General features: G+C 38.6%; 1 protein-coding gene across 1 annotated transcript in view; it reads left to right on the forward strand.

Moving 5' to 3' along the window:
- Positions 1 to 21,401, forward strand: part of LOC122806083 (immunoglobulin superfamily DCC subclass member 3-like) — a 1,389,320-nt gene that overhangs the window by 589,524 nt on the left and 778,395 nt on the right. The window contains exon 4 of the mRNA XM_044076321.1: positions 7,799 to 7,929. Coding sequence (XP_043932256.1) covers positions 7,799 to 7,929 — 131 coding nt within the window. The remainder of the gene's footprint in view (positions 1 to 7,798; positions 7,930 to 21,401) is intronic.

Here is a 21,401-nt window from a genome sequence, read left to right on the forward strand (position 1 = left end):
CTAATGATTGGTAGTAGATTTTTTACGTGCCGAGTTTGCCAGCCCTGATGCACAACCTTCAACGAAGGTACGTCCATTCATGCATGTCTCCACACAGAAGATGCTCTAGCTGAGAATTGAATGGCGCAATGAAGCTTTCAGAGTATTTGCATACATTTATTTGGTGTTAACTCTTGCCACTCCTGAAAGCCTGTCCGTTTGGTTAACATTACCATTTGTATTAATATTAATTTCACTCAGTATAATTGGGTACCTTTGCAAGAGCCTTTGGTAGCTGGCTTTGTAGTGCCTGGTGGCAATGATAACTACCTTATAGTCTGATCAGAAGGGGGCGTACCTAGTAAACCTGTGCCAAGCTTTCCCAGGGATGTGTGTGTGTGTGTGTGTGTGTGTGTGTGTGTGTGTGTGTGTGTGTGTGTGTGTGTGTGGGTGTGTGTGGGTGTGTGTGTGTGTGTGTGTGTGTGTGTGTGTGTTGTTTGTGCAAATCAAATCTTGAAGTGTGTGTGTGTGGGACACGAAGCAATGATTTCACAGAGAGGGTGCTGGAGGACTTGGCTTGGGTACTCAGTCATGGACTTAACTCTGCATCTGTACCAGTAGGGAGTCTTATTGGGGACCTGGAGGGAGACAGATTGAGATGGCCAGACCCCCAGCTGAGTGTGTAACCTATGTGCTCTTAAGATAAAATGTGATTCATGCAGAGATGTATGCATCTGAAAATACTGAGTGTATCCATTTGTTTTCCAAGCAAACGTTCCTCTCCAGTGTCAGTGGTGAATATTCAGGCTTCTTGATTACAGGCCCAGTGTGGGAACATCACATGGAACACACAGAACTCCCTGTATCGCATCTCAAAATCAATATTAGGAAAGCACTTTAATTAGCAGCCATATATATACCACCTGGTAAAAACGTTATCACTGTGGAAAATATCCTAAATTGGATATCTCATCATATTTAACATGAGACAAAAATACTAGAAGACCTAAATACAGACTGGCAAATTATTAATAGCAACACCCCCATCTGATTTTTTGAACATGTACGGCTTTACACATTTAATTACATCAGTTACTAGAGTCCACAAAAGTACTGGTAGGCAATCAGCCTTAGCCTGGATTCTTACTAACAAACCCAACAAAATTAGGGTAGCCAGTAGCCTTTCAGACAACATAAGTGACCATCAACATACTTACGCTCTTAGAAGTTGCATTATCCAAGAAAAGCATTTAATTTACAATCAAGTTTGTAACTCAAAAATCTTTGACAAACACACTTTTATCAAATCCTTAAGAGAATATAACTTGAAAATATTAAAATCTATGGCCGTAGACTGTGCTGTCTCACACTTCAATGAGATATTCCTAAAAATTCTCAATAACCTTGTCCCAGTGTGAACTAAAATGGTCAAATCCAATCCCGCATTATGGATAACTAAAGAAACTAAGAAATTAATGCTTCAGTGTCACAAAGCCTGGAAAGAGAGCCTCAAAAATAGAACATAAAATACATTTCAACTTTACAGACAACTAAGGAATAGGACAAAATATCAAGTAAAACATGCCAAACAAACATATTATAACATCCTCCAAAATAAACATCAAAATGACCAAAAACTCTTCTGGACATCCATAAACAAACTTTTACATCCAAACCAAATTGACACCCCAACCGCTACATCCAACAGTAATACTAATTCAATTCCAAAACAGTTTAACAACTGTTTTATACAGACTGTATTATGCCTCACACACATTAATACTTCCACTATTTTCTCAGTACCTGCAGCCTCTGCTAAATATCCTCAGGTATTTGATTTCAGCCCAGTACCTACCTCTACCATTAAAAAACTCCTACATAAGCTAAACCCAACCACCCTAGCTGCTGACCATCTCCCCTCGGACTACTTAAAAATGGCTGCAGATGCAATTGCTTTTCTAGTCTCTGCACTGATAAATAGATCTATATACAAAAAATATGTTCCTTCCATCTGGGAAAAAAAAACATTATTATACCTTTACACAAAGGTGGCACACCTACAGAGTAGAGGGCCCATTACAGTCCTCTCTACCCTATCAAAAATACTTGAATAATGTATTCATGCTCAGCTTCTACATCACCTAAATTCTAATAATCTGTTCTTGGAAACACAGCATGGTTTCAGACCCCAGCACAGCACAACCACCACCCTCCTTCACTTCACTATCACTATAAACCAGTATAGGAACAATGCCTAGTATGAACTGTGTTCATAGGTTCATAGGTTCATAGGTTCATACTAGGCTATCTGCCCGAGGGCATTTACAAGCCTAGCCCATCGTTTTGTGGCTTACACCACCCCTTTAGTATGGGGAACTATACCCATTATTTTGCTGTGCCTCTGTCGAGCAGTGACACTGAGGTAATCCCTGGGGTATATCTGCGATCTCCCATCCATTGGTCAAGATTTCTCTTGAACAAGGCCAGCGAGGTGCTCTGCCTCACATGTACCGGGATTTTGTTCCACAGCATAGGGAGTCTTTGGGTGATGAATCTATCCCTCCAGCACGTCCTATTAATAGCCGTGTCGAGGTTTAAGTCTCCCGCCCTTGTGGCTCTGATGGATCTAGATTTTTTGAGGTGAAGCATATTCATCAAATCTGGGTTTGACATGGCCTTGTATGTTAGGCAAAGGTCACCTCTGAGCAAGCGTGGCGACTGAATAGAGCTGGAGTTCTTTCAGTCGGGCAGCATAGGACATATTTTTGAGATCCTTTATCCTTTTGGTGAGGAACTTTTGTGGCCTCTCCAGCTGCTGCAAGTGTCGGGTCAGATACATTCCGAATGGGGCATTGTACTCAATCATTGGTCTGATGAGTGATGAGTAAAGGGAGACTATGACCTCCCTTGATCTAGACGAGAATCCCTTCATGATAAGGTGGGCAATGTAGAAGGTCTTCCTAACTACTTTAGCTACATGGGTGTCGAATGACAGACTACTATCAACCTGGGTCCCCAGGTCCCTGATAACTTCTTCTGTGCTCAGTGGATTGCCACCTATTTGGTAGCTAGGGGTAACCTTGTTTTTCCCGAAGGGTATGACTATGCATTTTTTGGCATTTAACTTTAGGCCGTGGCTCTGGCACCAGTTATCCGTATCTGTGAGACCCTTCTGAAGGATATCTGTGTCAGATGTGTTTTCTACTATGGCCCAGTTTGCAGTCATCTGCAAACTTTGTCAGCCATAACCCTCCTGTGTTTGCTTTTACTTGGAAAAGTAGATGCCAAACAAGAGTGGGCCCAGGACTGAGCCCTGTGGGACACCACTTGTGACAGGCTTTGAGTCTGACATGGCGCCAGCAACTCTGACCCTGTGGGTTCTGTCACTCAGCCAGTTTGCAACCCATCTTGTGATGTATGGGTTAACATTTAAGCTGATGAGTTTTTCAATGATACCCGAGTGGGGTATTGTATCGAAGGCCTTAGCCAGATCGAGGTAGGCTGTATGGACTGCCTTTCCCTCATCAATGGCTTTGGTGACTGTTTCGAAAAAGTCAACCAAGTTTAAAAGGCATGATCTGCCTTTGACAAAGCCAAACTGGGTTGGATCCAAAGTCTGCAAATTCCCTATGTCTTTATTTATGAGGTCCATTATGATCCTCTCCATGGCTTTGCAGATAAGGCTTGTCAAGCTAATGGGCCGGTAATTTCCAGGGTCGGTGGAGGCACCGCCTTTGTGAAGTGGTACCACAGTTGCCGTGCGGCACTCCTGGGTACGTATCCAGAGGTAAGACTTTGATTAAACAGCTGTCCTAGCTGTGGGTTTAATTCCTCATTGAGTTCGTGGAGCACACAGCCGGGGACACCATCAGGTCCCATGGATGCTGTGTTTTTGCTTTGGAGAGAGCAGTTCTCACTTGGGCTGGAGATGTTTGGGGGCTGAAATTGTTTGGTATAGATATCTCTCCTTTAGGGGAGGGGAGAAGTTTGCACTGAACCTGTCAGCCAGTATGTTGGCAATGTCTGTAGGATCAGTAATCTTCACATCATTTTGAACTAGTTCTGAGCATATCTGGGAGTTTCCTCCTAGGTTTCTAACATAGCTAAAGAAGGCCTTATGATTGTCTTTTGAGTCTTTAGCTATTTTTCTCTCGAAATTTGCTTTGGATGATTTTATGAGAGCTCTTAGTTTTTACTTATAGTGATCAAGGGTGTCTTACCTTTTAAGGATTTTGCTCTATCTTGTAGTAGCTTCCTCCTTTTGTTGTAGAGTTTATTTATGGCTGGGGTCCACCAGACTGGACGCTTGCCTTTGGTACAAAGAGTCTTTGTTTTGCTTGGGATTGCCTTATCCATGCAGTCCTGCAGGTGCTGGTAGAAGGCATTTGTAAGTGATTCAGCGGCTTGAGTACTGTTTTCCGCCGGCTCGGGGCCTTAAAGGAGACCACACTAGTCTTTAGAAGTGTGAAGTCGGCTTTGAGAAGTTCTTTACTGTGGTCTTTTTATTTCAGGTGGGGGTGGGATGAAGACCTCCAGCGAGATTAGTTTGTGATCTGATCTCACCAGTGAGGGGTATACTTCCGGTGTTGAACATTGTGCTCCCATGTTCGTGATGATGAGATCAAGTATGTTATCTCCTCTTGTGGGGATGGTGACTAGTTGTTCCATGGCATTTGAGTTTATGAATTCCAGGAACTTTTGGGCTAGGGTGTTTGGGCTTGAGTAGTGTTCCCAGTCTATATTAGGGTAATTGAAGTCACCTAGTATGATGGTGTTTGGTGATACATTTATCCCCTCTAGTGTTTTCAGGAAGGCCATGTGAGGTTCCTGAGTTTGTGAGGGTGGCCTGTAACATGCTACAATTTGTACACTGTATCACATCAACATTGTACACTGTATCACATCAACATTTACTTACTGAACTCTTTTCTATAGGTCACTCTCAGTCTTCCCTTAAAGGGTTCCTTGATTACCTATCTGGAAGGCAATGCTCAGTCAAATTGGCAACAGGAGCTCTCTTCCATTTACCATAAGTTTCCCTTAGGACTCTATACTAGGACTCCTTCATTTTAATATTTTTATAAACAAACTTGACACTACCATTCACTAAGTAAATGTAGCACAGTATACAGATGATTCAACTTTAATATGTTCAGCCCCCACAATATCTAGGCTACAAGAAATCACCCACATTTCTTTCTCTTCAGTTGAAACCTGGCTGAAAAATTCAAACCTACTTCCTAATCCAAATAAAACAAAACTGATGATCTTCCCCCCAAAACAGTATCTCCATCAAAAACAATCTTTCTTGGTTACATCAGCAAATAATATTAAAATTGAGGTAGTACCACAGGCTAAATTACTTGGCGTTATTATAAATGACAATCTTAAATTTGATCAACATATTCTTCAGACAATTAAAAAGACCTGCCAGAAACATGACTCCCTTTACAAGGCAAAACAGTGTCTTACAGATGCAGCAAGAAATATTTTAGCATCATCCTATTTGCTTTTAATTCTCTTATATGCCTCATTTATCCTTACAAACCTAAACTCTACACAAAAATCCAAACTAGCCTCCTGTTACAACAAAGTAGCTAAGTTTGCTACCAGCACTGCACACCAAGCTCAGCACTGCCAAGCCTTAAAGCAACTAAACAGTTAGAGCTTAACGCCTACATAACATACTCTCAGCTAGTTATATAATACAAACTGATATATTTTCCTGAGTAATGCCCTGCATTAAAAACATATAATTGTCCTACACCCCCACAAGGGACCTCTGTTCTGATGATAAATTTATCTTAAGCACTACAAAAGCAAATCATTTGTCCGGGGACTCACTATAATCCTGTTACATGTACAAACTCTGGAACACCATTCCTACACACATAATGATGAACAAACTCGCAAGCTGTAAAATCCAGCCCAGACAATACCTTACCCAATCCTGGTCATGCTCATGTCAATCACCTGGTTGAGACCTCTAGTAAAAGCACAGACTTCTCATTGCTTATCACTAACTTTTTGCCCTCCTTACCCCTAACAACCTTCTCTCCTGCACTTGAATTACTACATCCCTTTTCACCCCCTCAAACAACACTACTCATCTCGATCTTTTCTAACTGCCTCCTAACACCGCTCTACCCCTGTCATTCATCTACTGTATACCTAAATTATAAACCTCCTAGAAACACCAATTTGGAGCAGGCAGTCTGAATAGAAACAATTGTGTATCACGCTCTCTGTCATATGTTATTACCACTATCCTCCTATATAATACTAATATCTTCCATTCTTTCTTGCACAGTTTTATAACTTACTTCAATATATATTGAGTTCTTTGCAAACCTATCCAATGCTAAAATATCCCTTGCTACATAATTTTATAACTAACTTCATAATGCATTCTGAACTCCTTGCAAACCTTTCTTTACTGAAATGAAAGAACACTAACCTTTATATTAATGTTTCCCTTCTGCAGTATCAATCCATTTACTTCTGTAAGATTTTACAGCTGCAATTGGTTGGGAGGGTGGCCTAATGGTTAAGGTGTTTGCCTTACAAACACAAGGTAAGGGTTTGAGTCTCACAAGGGATAATTGGCTAGGCATAAAATGGCTCGCAAGGGCAGTTAGCCTAGTACTAATCTATGAAAACAACTATATAGACTTATAATTGTTCATGCAAACACTTTACTGTATATACCTGTCTTGTAATTATGTTTGTTGTTTCATTTAACTGTTTTTCTGAGAACTGTTTTGAAATTCACTTGTTCATATAAATGTAATGTGGTGGAGCTATTTTCCCCGGGCCTCTGCTGAAAATGGGCTCTGCCCAGTTGGACTTCCACTGTCAACTAAGACAGATAAATAAATAAATAAATAAATAAATAAATAAATAAATAATTACATGCATACAGACATACATACATACATACATAAATACTTATTATTAAAAGAACCTGGCAGGCAACTATTCCTCAGAAAAAAAATTAGATATAAAAAGAAACTGGAATAATTCCCTACAGAAAGAGGCAGAACAGATAACCTACACAGGAAATGGACAGAATTAAATACTGGATCCGTTTTGAAACAATTGTAATCCCTGAACCATCATGTTTGCCCCTCCTGTTCTTCTAACCAGTTCTGACTTTGGATTGCTGATATGGAGGAAAGCAGGCTACTCCAAAAAACATACAATCTATTTTTTTTTTATTTTAGTTTGGAACATCATAGCGTGTTGTTCTGGAAAAATGTAGTATTACCTGTATAGAAAAATGACATATGTAAAATTGATTTTGCTAGCAGTGAATAATAATAAAAAAAAAACACACACAACATTTAGAATAATAGGAACCATGACACTGGCTCAACCTAAATACAGATGTTTCTCCTGTGGTGTTAATAGTGTCTCTTTCAGATACAATATATTATATAAATCACTATGAACTAGACTTTTAGATGGAAAGTCTTATAAACTCAACTGGGCCTATTTATAGACATTTCATTTGAGGCATTAGCAGCAACTCTTTCTAATGTAAGAAAAATTAAAAGGGTGGGATAAATGGGCTTCCTTAAAGCCCCTACCTGTCCATAGTCTTCTTCTCTCTACATATATATATATATATATATATATATAAATATATATATATATATATACATATACATATGTGTGCGCGTGTGTGTGTGTGTGTGTGTGTGTGTGTGTGTGTGTGTGTGTGCGCGCGCGCGCATGTGTGTTTACATTTTTGTCAGTTGTTTGCAAATAATAATCCTGATGAAGCCTTACACTGTCTTCCCAATTTCTCCTCTTCCAGATATACCCTCTTGCCTACTGGAGTGCTACAGATAACTGGTGTAAGAGCAGAAGACAGAGGGATATATAGATGTGTTGCTACCAATATTGCTAGTGTGAAGTACAGCGAAGCGGCCAGCCTCACAGTATCAGGTTTGTAGCACTAAATACATGTAATTAAATGTAAGACTCATTTTCTACAAATGCTATAGTCACCCAGTAGTTCAAATACGTAAACAGTAAACAAGCATATTATATGTTTCTATTGCAAGTATTATTTTAAAGGTAGATGGACTGTTTGAATATAATTGTTAAGGTAGAAGGAATGTTTTATTTTTGTTTTAACCACGTTTCCTTGACAGAAATTTGTAAGACAACAACCTACAAGTTTCAGAATTTTTGTGTTTAGTCAGTTTCCTGTTTATTTATTTACTTTTGTCGTTTAATATAATTTAAAACAATCTGCTTTGCTTTTAAATTGACCTGCTCAGAAGGTTGCTACTAAACTTATGGCAGTCAGATCTGCTGAAAACAAGGTCAGTTTTCAAACTGAAGAAAAGCAAAGTTCTTATTTTAAAAGTGAAGGCATTTCTAGTCTCACTTTTCTTTGCCACAAATCAGATTTGGAATACCTGTAATATTTTCCTTGAAAGTTTTAGCTTTTAGTGCTGTGATATCTTTCAACTATCCAGAATTTTGCCGAATGTCCAAATTTTTGCCTTATATTTTCGATATGTTCCTCATAAAATTTGTGGCTTGCTGGCAAATCACTGAGAACTGAAGACAATAAATAATGACAGACATTTGATTTTCAGACTTCATACCCTTCAGAAAATGTGTAGTAATGCAAAAAAACTTTTACTCTAGTGACGTCAGTTTATTAGAACATTATTTAAAACATGTCCCTGATTTTGGGCATTTGTCACCCCATTATTTTTGGCTTTGTCCAGAATTCTTGTGTGAAGAGGTTGACATGTAGGGTTTCTGGAGTTTTATGTATTTTTTTCTCTGGTTTCTGAGAATTAATTTTCAAAATGCATTCACAAATCTAGGAAACTGTAAAATTATATTATTTGTTTTTTTTGCCTTAGTTTGTTTCAGCTAGTAGACTGTATGTAAATATTCTAGAATGTTACTGATACTGCAAGGATTAAGCCAGCTTTAAAATAAAGTTTACATTAACGTAAGTGCACTTTTCGTTTTAATTTACTCAGTAACAAGCAGTGATTTTTTTTATTGTCACGTAATGACTTTTAAATGTATTTAAATTGTTTTAATTAATGTAGAGTCTGAAGAACAATGTGTATTGTTTGAAAGCTAACTTGTGCATTTAATTTTTTTTTTCTGTGTTTTACACTTCCCGCTTCTGTTTGAATAGATTCAGAATATTTGTGAGTTTAGCAGCTGTTTAGAGCTTAAAACATAGACTTTATTGGTAACTCAAATAAGGTAGGGAAGACTGAGTGCAGGGTATGCTGTCACCAGATGAATTGTACTGCCTGATACTCTATGAGATACTGTATTATGTACTTGTCAAGTACAGAATTTAAAAAAAAGGTACTTTTCCATCATCGGGTAACAGTTCTAACTTGCTAGCATGCAATGATTGCATAGCTGTTAGTCCTGAAGCGTGAAAGTATTGATTTAAGTACAAAATGTAGACTTCAGCCGACACCCCTGATACCTTCAGCAAGTGCATTTGCCTTTTTGGGGAGTAAAGGGGGGTCATAGTACAGCTTCGCTGGTATTTCCATTTAATTTTTAATCTTAGGGGGAGGAGGAATCATGTAAGCAAGGGTCGTTTGAAAGATAGGGATTCTAAAAGTTGCAGTCAGCTTCAGCCTTATTTAAAAAAGCACATCAAACGTGGACAACAGTTATCCTGTCCAAAATATGACAGTTCTCACAAAATAATAGCTACAAGGACTGTATGCACACAACTGTTTAAGAGGCAGCAGTGCTTGGCCAATATGTTCATAATTTTAACTGATGTTTGTATTTCTCCAAATCCTTTCTCAGCAATCTCACTTCAGTATTTCAACAGATACTCCTATTTTGGGAAGAGCTTTGTTCCCATTGTATGTGTGTGTTTAGCCTGACAGAAATGCATCTGAACATTACACTTGTTGACACAGCAATCTTGGTGGCCAGAAAGAGGAGCACTTCCTTCTTTTTTTACAATGTCCCGTCAGTGATATGCACTAGTCTTAGGGAGTAGCAGAGAAGCTTTCTAACACTGTCTGCGTGAGCGGCACTGACGGTGAGGGAAATGACGAACAGTCTGAGATGAAAGGCAAAACAACAAACTACGTACAGAATAAGCAGCAGTGAGCTTGGATGATAAATCATGAGTACTCTGACAAACAAGACAAAATTACATGCAGAACACTACAGTCCAGCACGCACGAATGACATCTGCCAAAATCAGTAAAACCAAACAAGTTAACCACCGAAGAAAACATATTCTGCACAGATGATGGGTTTACCTCAGTAATATCTCGCGGCAACATTTCTGTTGGCCAAGCACTGCTGCCCCATTAACGGAAAAGTACCAAAAAAAAAAACCACCCCCACCATGGGGTTAGTCTTTGCCACAGATATCAAAATTGCCTGTGGCCATTCCATGTATGACATGCTGTATAAACTAAAAAAAAGTATTCTGTTTTCAGGATGACACATCTTTATTATGTAGAACAGGTCCATTTTTCTATGCAAAATATGTTGTTTAAGGACATATCTAATTATGCAACTCATTTAAATATCGACAGTTTCACAAGTTCTGTACACTTTATATTGCTGTGGACATACATGATTTTGCTAATTTTTAGTTTAATTACTTTTTTGTCATGAAGGGAAACTATCTTACTATGTAAAGCTTATGCTAAAGCTATAGCTAGAGTGCTAGCTGAATTATTTAACAGAACAGGGATACCTAAGGAAGTACTCATTGACCATGGGCTAGAATTATGTCAAGAATAGTGCACCATCTGTGAAATTGCTTTAAGGTCACATATTTAAGAATCTCAGTGTATCATCTCTACACAGGTTGGTGGGGTATTCTAACCAAACATTAAAGTAGTCCACCCTGAAAAATGTTATATAAAAAATATGGAAAAACTTGTACCAAAACACCTCACCTCCTTTTTACCATTAGAAAACTCTCACAGGCCTTATCAGGGCACAGATTTGTTGAGCTATTATATGGAAAACTCCTTCATGAACTGTTAGAAATTGCCAGGGAAATTTGGGAAGAGAAAAAACCCTATCTGAAAGTGTTGTAGAATACTACACCAACTTACAAGCTAGGCTGAATGTGGTGATGCCTATAGTCTAGGAACACATGGAAACAGACAAAACTATACAAAAGGGGTGTATAATTGAAATGCAAGGACCAGGGAATTCAAAGCTGGAGATCAGGTGTTAGTTTTGATCTCCCTCAGCAGAAAAATTCATGGCAAAATGGCAGGTTCATTTTGAAGTAGCAGAAAAGTTAAATGAGGTAAACTACAGAGTTAGGCAGACTGACAGGAGAAGACCAGAAACCATATTAACGTTCTGAAACCATGGAAGGAAGTACAAACTTATATAGTCAATTTAAAGGAAGAAGAAAGAAACCTGACCTCAATGCCTGCAGTTCAGGTCATGATATGCTATCAAATACGCAGAGGCAAGAAATAAAATTGTTTCTGTTAAGCAATATGATGTTTTCAGGGCTGGCAGGCAGAGCAAAGCTGATTCAACACCATATTCAAACCATTCCAGGAGAACAGATTAACTTAAAACTTTATAGCCTGCCAGAGTAGCAGAAAAGGTAGTACAAGAAGTCTACATGATTCTGAAGATGGAGGTACGGGACTGGTCAAACGCTGAGAGGAACAGCCCTTTAGTATTAGCATCTAAACTGGATGGAACCATCAGGTTTTGCAATGATTTCAGGAAGCTGAATGGCATCTCACAATTGGATGATTGCACAATGCCTATGGTAGATTGTCTCACAGAAAAGCTGAGGGTTGCAAGATTGCTGGCTACACCAGACCTCATCAAAGAGTGCATCCAAATCTCTCTAAGAACTGCAACTTATGAAAAAAAAAAAGCTCCTGATGGATTGCCCCAGCATACTCCTCCTTTTTGCATTGCACTGTGCCTGTACAACCTTTTGGTAACTCATGGACCAAGTGTTAAAGCCCCATGGTCAGTATACTGCTGCCAATATGGATGATGTTATCATCCATTCTGAGTATTGGACTACTATCTGGTCAAGGTATGACAGATGGTAAATACCCATGATATGTAATGGATAGGGCAATTGTTATGACCCAGAAAGAAAAGGTAGAAGAAATGCAAAACTGGCCTATACCAAGTAATAAAAAACAACTGAAGATGTTCCTGGGAATAACTAAATAGTATCAGAAATTTGAACTCCATTTTTACAGCAATAGCATATCTCCCTCCAAGTCCTAACAAATGGGAAGATATCCTTCAGGATTATGCAGACAGTGGAAGCGAGTGCTGCTTTCAGGTAGTTAAAGAAAGTATTACATTCAGAGTCTGCGTTACTATATCCTGATGGTACTAAACTATTAATAGACTGTATTGAAACATCATAGGTAGGGTTAGGAGCAGTGCCATCACAAACTGTTGATGGGGAGGACTCCCTATATGTCTCCTAAGTTGCAGACAAAGCACGGTGGAAATGAAGCATTCTGCACTTCAATGAGAGTAAGGGCACATGACTTCATAAAATACTATCTACTACAGAGGGGCTTCACATTAGTAACACTCCATACCCCCATCTTGTGGTGCATCAGCAGCAACAAGGGAACACAAAAATGTACAGGTGGGTCTTACGTTTACAGACATCCAAATTCAAATTTCAGCATAAGCTTAGCTTGACAAACCCGAATGCAGATGGCCTGTTGAGGACAGATAGGCCATCCAATGGGCAGGAAACAAATGGTCTCAAGCTGCAGGAAGGGGTCATATGCAGAACAGCATGGTGGTTTTTTCCAAATGGTGAAATACTAGTGACCCCAAAATATGTAAATTTTGATTTAGATCATTTATATACAGTGTTAAATATCACAATCCTGAAGCCCTCAGTCCTGAGACTATAATATCAAAAGTCCAAAATGCTAAAGACCACAATGTCTAAAAATCTTGAAGTCTGAATCCCGGTACCAGTGTGAACCTTGGAATGAATGCTAACATGGCTCCTGCAGAGTGAGCAATTCCAAGTGTTCGATATTGTGTTCTTCAGCATTTTGATCTCTTAATATTACGATCTGAAGAATGTGGGCTTCAGGATTGTGATAGTTAACCTACAGTGGTTGTCCTGTTACTGAAAGTGGTGCCTAAAGCTGGAATCAGTAGCATAACAAGGGTGGGGTGACGAGAGAGTTCCTGCATTTTGTTTTTTGTTTTTTCTGTACGGAAATTCCGGTACAAAAATCTACTGCAGAAAGCCAATTGGTACAAAAATAGAAGAGGTGAGAAGGTGTGGAACTCTTAACAGGGACCAGCACAGGGCTCTTGATCAGCAAGCTATGGATCTGGCTGAGATTTTTCCCTACCATTGGTGAAAATGCATGTTTCATTAAGAGCAGGGAGAGAAAAAGAAAAAAAGAGATAGAGAAGGAAATTTTGCTGTAATAGCCAAAGCGGGTTTCATTTAATGAAGCAATCAAAGCTGTAGAACAAAGTGAGAGTTGAGGAAAATCCCTGCAGCAGTTGTTTACCCTTTATGGACTGGAAGAAGACACCAGGAGAAAACTGGCATTTATTCCTGTTAAAGGGCTCCTGAACTGTTGGGGGGTGGGGGGTGGGGTACATTTAGTAAAAGAGACTGTAACCCAGCAGTATGAAAATGTTTTAAAGTTCTGTTTTTTTATAATGTTGTTTTCTAACACTGGTACATTTGCTGCTTTCAGTGTTTCACTCTTTCTTAGTATATATATATATATATATATATATATATATATACATATATGTTTGTGTGTGTGTGTGTGTGTGGGGGGGGGTCTATATTATATAAGCGAACGCATGGAATTGTGAACATTATATAATCGACCAACAATCCCCGAATACCCAAAATGTCGAACACACAGATGAGTGATTTTTTTTCCCAGGGAAAAAAATCGCTGATCCTTAAAAAAAAAAAAAAAAAAATCAAAACACAAAATAAAGTGGGGGGCATCGTCCCCCCCTACTTAAATATACCAACTCCGAGATCGCACCACAGTAGAGGAAATGGCAAAGTCCCGAAAATGGCCTAGTGATTTTCCCTAGGAAAAAAAATTGCTGTTCCGTGCTTTCAGTATTTTGCCGTTTTGTGTAATGACGTTCGACTAAACAGTGTTTGCAATTCATTGCGTTCGCTAAAATAATAGGGACCCTGTGTGTGTGGGTGTATACATATATGTGTGTGTATATATACGTTTATATATATATATATATATATTTATATGCATGCATACATGTTAGTTACATCCTAATAGTTTTGAATTTGTCATTTGCAGTAATACTGCAGAGTAAAATGATGCAAAGAACCATTAATTTACTGTGAATGAGCATATTGGGATGATTACAGTATATATAATAAGTCAACCAAATAACAGCACACCAGGCAAAGGTGCAATACTGAACCATATAACAAAAAAGCACACAAAACAATGCACAAGGAGGACACCAAATTGAAGGTTTTTGGAGTAGCCAAGGTTTAATATTCGCTATTGGTCAAACAGACTTCTTCAGAAACAAGACACCAGAACATACCTTTTCACATTTAAATAGTCATACTATTAACACTAACCAATCACATAGCTCAATTAATTAACTACTAAAAATGCTTAAATGAGAAATGCACTTTACATAAATGTATATACATGACTATAAAATACCTTTTTAAACACAACACATAAATAAAAACTAAAACTAAGACTTATTTATAGTCACTTTTCTATTGTTTAAAAAACATTTTATATTTACAGTATCATTAAGACCTGGATAAGTATAGGAGGCCAACCTGAATTGCCACTCAGCGTCCCTCTGAGCAACCCAATTTTTAAAGTTACCTCCCCTTGTGTCCTGTTTAACTACCTCTAAAACAGAGAAGGTAATCTTTTTCCAATTAACACACACTGTAGAGTGCTTAAACAAAGCATTGTTAGAATTATTTTGTTTTTATAGCATACTCATGCTCTAAGATCCTTTTTCTTAAACACATACTGGACATACCTACATACAAAGCAGGACAGGTACAGCATAGAGCAATGTATACAATGCCTACTGTATTACAATCCACCCTCCCAGGGACCATAAAGGCCCTGTCCATATTTGGTAAAGATATAAATGGACCTTCACAAATGAACCTGCAGGCCCTGCAGCCTAAACATTTATATGTTCCCCCACCATTTACAATAGGATCCTTAGCATCAGAATAATTCCTATTAGACTCCAAGATTTGTTTTATACTAAAATTCTTTTTGCAGACAGAAAGTGGGATATCCCCTAATACCTTGGCCACATCCGAGTTGCCAGCAATAAACTTTCAATTGTCGCAAATAATACTACGTATAACATGACTATCCACATTTCCAAGGCATACCTGGGTCTGTCCAACCCATAGTTTTTAGTATTAACCATATGGCCTAGTGCTGGCTTTTTCTTATGAAAGCCATGCGTTAAAATAGGGGAAAAATCCACATACCGTCTTCTTCTAACCTCATCTACTGCTTCAGACATCAAATCTTTTGAGTAACCGCTGCCTATAAATAAACGCTTGATAAACTGTGTCTCAGCTAAAAAAACAGTGTCATCCACTGTCATACGGGAAGCTCTAATAAGCTGTCCTCTAGGGACATTCTTTTTCATAAATTTAGGATGTCCACTTTTAAAATGAAAATAACTATTACAAAAAGTGGACTTCCTATAAATAGTACTAGAAAACCTAGTATTAGGACATTAACATCTAAAAATGAAACATTAGAACCTACGTCTCCTTTAAAAAACTTTAGAAAGGTCGTACTCTGACTTAAAGCCTCAACAAAATTTTGGACATTAAATTCATCTTAACTGTTTGAAAAAGTTACCATTAAACATAAAAAATGCATTTTCTAACAATAGGTTCAACAGGCACATATAGGTTATCATGTTATTATTATCCAGGTTAGTGTATTTACCCCAAAACCATCTAACATACTCTGCACCCACATCTTGTGGTATACAGGTAAAAAGAGATACCACATCCAAAGTGAATAAAATTAAGTTAGATGGTTTTTGGGTAAATACACTAACCTAGATAATAATAACATAATAACCTATATGTGCCTGTTGGATCTATTTTTAGAAAATGCAGTTAAAGGGTGTTTCTATGGGTGCTACAGTAGGTCCTACATATGCTAACCTTGTTTTAGGTTGGTGGGATATGGAAATTTTACCAAGTATTCCACTTTTTACAAATATTCTTTTTTATACTAGGTTTGCAGATGATTTGTTTTTCATAGCAAGGGCTGACAAATTTAATGTCCAAAATGTTGTTGAGGCTTTAAGTCAGAGTACCCTCTTTCTAAAGTTTGTTATAGGAGACGTAGGTTGTAAAGTTTCATTTTTAGATGCTTGCATTGATTGCTGGTATGAGAAAACATTTTGGGAAAGGCAAAACTGGCATTTAGTGGGTGGTTCTCTGTTGTCAAGGTATGCATCCCATCCACCCTTTGTTCATTTAGCAGCACAAGACTGGGGTGGGTGTGAAACTTCAGCCAAGACCATCTCCACCATGGTGGAGGAAAAATATGCGTTAAAATATGAGTTCCCTGTGGGGAATTACCAAGCGATTGGCAGAGGTGGTATATGCACTCCAGAGAAACATCACAAATGTGCAGAAGTACATGCCTGATCTGATGATAGTCATAGTGGGTAACACAGTTCTGGCCAGAAACAGAGGCAGAAGGTGTATTTAGAACTGCCTTGTGCCTTGCAAGATGATAGCTTTGTTCCCTGGCTATTTTCCTTCCAACCCCAAAATCATCCAAGCTGAGTGGTGGGAGAGAAAACTAATGGACCTTTTGGGGAGGAAGGTTTAATGACCATGGAAGGTGACTAGGGCTAACAACAGAGTTAAAAATGAATTTCAGTGAGTAGGTAATATTTTGCAGCAAATATGTATGTTAAAAGTAATAGTATCAGAAGCAGCATTCTAGTAAAACTAAGCTGCATGAAAACGGCCTGGTCACAGAAATTCAGTATTTGGGTAAATAAAAAAACAGAAGTAAATTAAATTGAAATGAAAATAATAAAGAAAAGCAGAAAGAAAGAAAGAAAGAGGAAAATGCGTCAAATAAATCTGCTTGCTTAGCCAGCTCTTTGGGGGTGTGTGTGTGTGTGGGGGGGGGTAAGTGTAAACATATGAAACCCTGATTACTGCTGTAGAAACCCAAGTTAGATTACTGGCTTGGGTGACTGAGAACTGGCTAGAAGGATGGATGTGCCCATCCTTATCAGGGAGAGAGCATGTTGGTATGAGCCAGTCTTTCATCAAGCCGTAGTGGAGGCCAGGGCTAAGAATGACTGCTAGGCTGTGTCTGCTCTATAGCCCAGGCAGACAAGGCCATATATGCCACATCTCATCACTGCAGATAGGTACATATATGCCATATCTCATCAAGGTAGACAAGTCCATATATGCCACATTTCATCAGGGCAGAAAGGTACATATATGCCATATCTCATCAAGGTAGACAAGTCCATATATGCCACATTTCATCAGGGCAGATAAGTCCATATATGTCATATTTCATCAGGGCAGATAGGTACATATAAAACACATCTCATCAAGGCAGACAGGTCCATATATGCCATATTTTATCGGGGCAGACAGTTCCGTGTATGCCACAGCTCATCAGGACAGACAAGTCCATATATACCATGTCTCGTCCAGGCAGACAGGTCCATATACGCCACATCTCATCAGGACAGACAGGGCCATGTACACAACATCTCATCAGGACAGACAGGTCCATATACACCACATCTCATCAGGACAGATAGGTCCATGTACACCGCATCTCATCAGGGCAGACAGGTCCATATATGCCACATGTCATCAGGGCAGACAGGTCCATATATGCCACATCTCATCAGGACAGACAGGTCCATGTACACCACATCTCATCAGGGCAGACAGACTATGTACGTCACATGGCATCGCCTGCCTAGCCTTCATTATTAACATTGCCATAATTGGCGGTGGGGGGATAAGGTCTAAAGAAATACTCTGCAAGTCACAGTGTAACAATTTATCACCTTATTCTGCCCCCTCTATCAATACCTGGTGGCCTGATCTTCTTAAAACCCACACATTGGGGTTGGGGAGCCACATGTGTATGTACTTTCTTGGAATGTTTTTCCTCCTAGTATGGATCACACTGGAGGATCCAATAAGATGAATGTTAAGTGAGCTGTCAGGGAAGAAGCCTGAAGCAAGAGGCAGCAGGCCAAAAGAAATAACTAATAAGATAATACGACAGCGAGACAGATAAATGCAACAACATAAAATAAAGTAAATAAATAAATACATGTACAAAAGCTGTAATTAATCAAAGAAAGCTTCCACTTTTTTAAACATATATGTAATGTGTGTAACATTCTCACTTTACTCAAAATATGTAATGAACTGGAATATATTTCTTTCAGGTCCTTTAGTGATTTTGAGACATACACTTGTATATTGCCTGTACAACACAACCCTCTGGCTTTCCATTTTTCACTTTGCATTTATCTTTTTAAGCTCTTAACTTCAAAAGGCCTTAGACTAGATGTTAGTCATATATGCTTGGATCCACAAATTGAGTTACCAAGGTCATGTTATTGACTGCTCAATTTGTATCGATTATTCTGGTGACATATGAATGAGATAATTATAGCACTCTTGACAGTAGTAATCAAAGTGTGGGCTCAACAGACGAATGCCTTTTAAAGTGATGTTGGAAAATGGAGTATGTGGCTTTCATCTGTTGATACTGTGAAAGCTACAGTTGCTTATCTGAGGTTCAGAATGTAGTGCGTTGCAGAGTTCTAGAGATTTAATTTGCTGCCAGTTTCTGTCTTCTCTTTTCTATCCTGTTGAGTCAGCCCTTTAAGACACACTTTTATTCAAGCTTAACTTGAGGAAGGAAGAAATAATAATAATGCCTTGAACAAAGGAAGTGAAAGAACCTTTAGCATTTGGACTAAAAAAAATAATTTTGCATTATAAAAATAAAAACAAACGAACAAACATTTTAATCAGACATCATTTCCTTATGTAGCTTTATATTTTGTCATTTTTTTTATCATTGTCCCCACTACTTTGAACCCCTATCCCCTATTGAGGCACTCATTCTTCCTTTTTCCTGGGTTGTGAAAATAATAGTTCACTGTCAGGAATAATGCCCATCACTCAGAAGAAGTTAGGAGATTCCTATACGATCCTTCCACCTTTTGGCTGGGAGGTGCTGTACAGTGCCATACCCAGTGTCAATGTAGGTTTATGCACACCTGCTGTTCTGTCCTGCAACAAGTGACTTCTTTTTCTAGGGTCATGCCAAGTCCCCCTACTAAATAGACACTGCACATCTGAGCACTTCCCTAGCTAATGCTACTGCAGTGGAACCTGTGCCAGCTTCTACTGTGTACAATAGTGCAACAGGTAGCATTTGCAGACTCATAACTCTTAATTCTGCAGTCGAGTTCTCACTTGGGATGCCTTCTTTGTGGTGCTCATGTCTTTATTGTGCTTGTGTTATGTGGATTTGTCTTTGGCATTCTTGTTTCCTCCAGTATCACAAATATGGACTGTAAGTGAAATTGTTTGTGTGTGTGTGTGTGTGTGTGTGTGTGTGTGTGTGTGTGTGTGTGTGTGTGTGTGTGTGTGTGTGTGTTTGTGCGTGTGTGCTTCTCAGGGCCAGCCTTTGGTCAGCTTGTGCGCTAAGCAAAAGGACTTTCAACCAATTAGGGACAAATCCACAAATCAGGGACAATCTGGGACACCTTTAAAATATTAGTGCTATTAACTTGAGACATTAACAGAAAAAGAGAATGTGTATTAATATACATTTTCTGAAGTAAAAAAAGATCTACAACTGTTAATTACTGTCATTATTTTTAAGTGCAATTCACCACCTTTCTTCAAGTCTTAGGAGGGAATAAGAGAGAAAGAGCTAACATCTGAGTTAAATTCAGGGAAACCCCTTAAAATCTGAGACAGGTGAGAGGTATGGTGTGTGTGTGTGTGTGTGTGTGTGTGTGTGTGTGTGTGTGTGTGTGTGTGTGTACGTGCGTGCGTGTGTGTGTGTGTGTGTGTGTGTGTGTGTGTGTGTGTGTGTGTGTGTGTGTGTGTGTGTGTGTGTGTGTGTGTAAATATTGTTTTAAGGAGAGAAATGTAAGTTTTGGGAGATGCACATTTAGGATGCATTTTGTCAGTATGTTTTTTATAAAAGTTTTTAAATGGCTTTTTAACAGCATTTTAACGTGTTTTATTTTAACTGATAATATTACTGATTTTACTATTTTAATTGAATAATGAGAGGAGTATAAAAGTTGGATTAATGTTTTTTGTCCATATCTAATGAAGTCTGTGCACTAGGGATTAAAACCCAGTGTTATTTGTGAGGGGTTTATATGTTGGTGTTTTTATTATTAAAATATTGGCATCTAAGCTGTGGACTGCTGTTTTTCATCTTTCCAGGGCACTTGTTTGGATTTTGTTACTGGTGACTTTTTAGTGCCTTGTGTTCAGTTTTTTTTTTTTTTTTTTTTTTTTTGGAATGTTCTTTGTAGTATGCTTTTAGTTCCCTGTTATTTCATTGTTTCAACCCATAACCACAAATGCAGTGTTTCTTAAAATGTTAATCCCTAATTTCCAGCATATTATCTCTGCCACTATTTTTATAGTAACATCTCAAGTCTCAAACCTCCACGAATCTGTGGATCACCTCTCTTAGCCTTTTGGACAATAGTACACAATAAGATCCAACTTGAACCACAGCCTTTGTGTTCCCCTCTTCTGTATTTCCTTTTCCTGCTTACCTCCCTTGCTAGCTCCTCATTGACTAGTATAAGGAGACCAAGTGAAAGCCAGTATCCCCAAAAGTGTGCCCCCTCTATCTGTACCATATCTGGGACCCTTCAATGAACCATCAGTTCCAGGTCTGGACACTAGTAAACAGCTGACACCCATCCCTGAGTTTCTTATTGAATCCTCTCTTACTCAAGGTATCCCACAGGATTTTCTACTCCACCAAGGAGAAATCCATTTGTAAATTTATTAATACTATTCCTGACACTTTCTCCTGAAGCCTCTGCTTTTGGATTTTTCTCATAAAATATAGGACTGCCCACATATTTTCTATAGCCTGTTTCCCTGTTGCACATTACTAATTTGACTGGCAGTCATTACCATGAAGGAATATTGCGGAAACAACTTTCAGCTAACATTAAGTTAGCCGTTTTCCCTACTGTTGTTTGATCATGGAATTAGTATGTATAAGTGATAGAGGTCTCCTCAACATGGAAAGTGATTTACTGAAAGTGGCTTTTGGCAATATGTCCTCTCAGTATTGACTGCTGGAAAAATGTTGTTCCTTGAATCA

The sequence above is a fragment of the Protopterus annectens genome, chromosome 7.part0, assembly GCF_019279795.1.
Source record: "Protopterus annectens isolate FY-2018-M chromosome 7.part0, PAN1.0, whole genome shotgun sequence".
Taxonomy (NCBI): Eukaryota; Metazoa; Chordata; order Ceratodontiformes; family Protopteridae; genus Protopterus; species Protopterus annectens.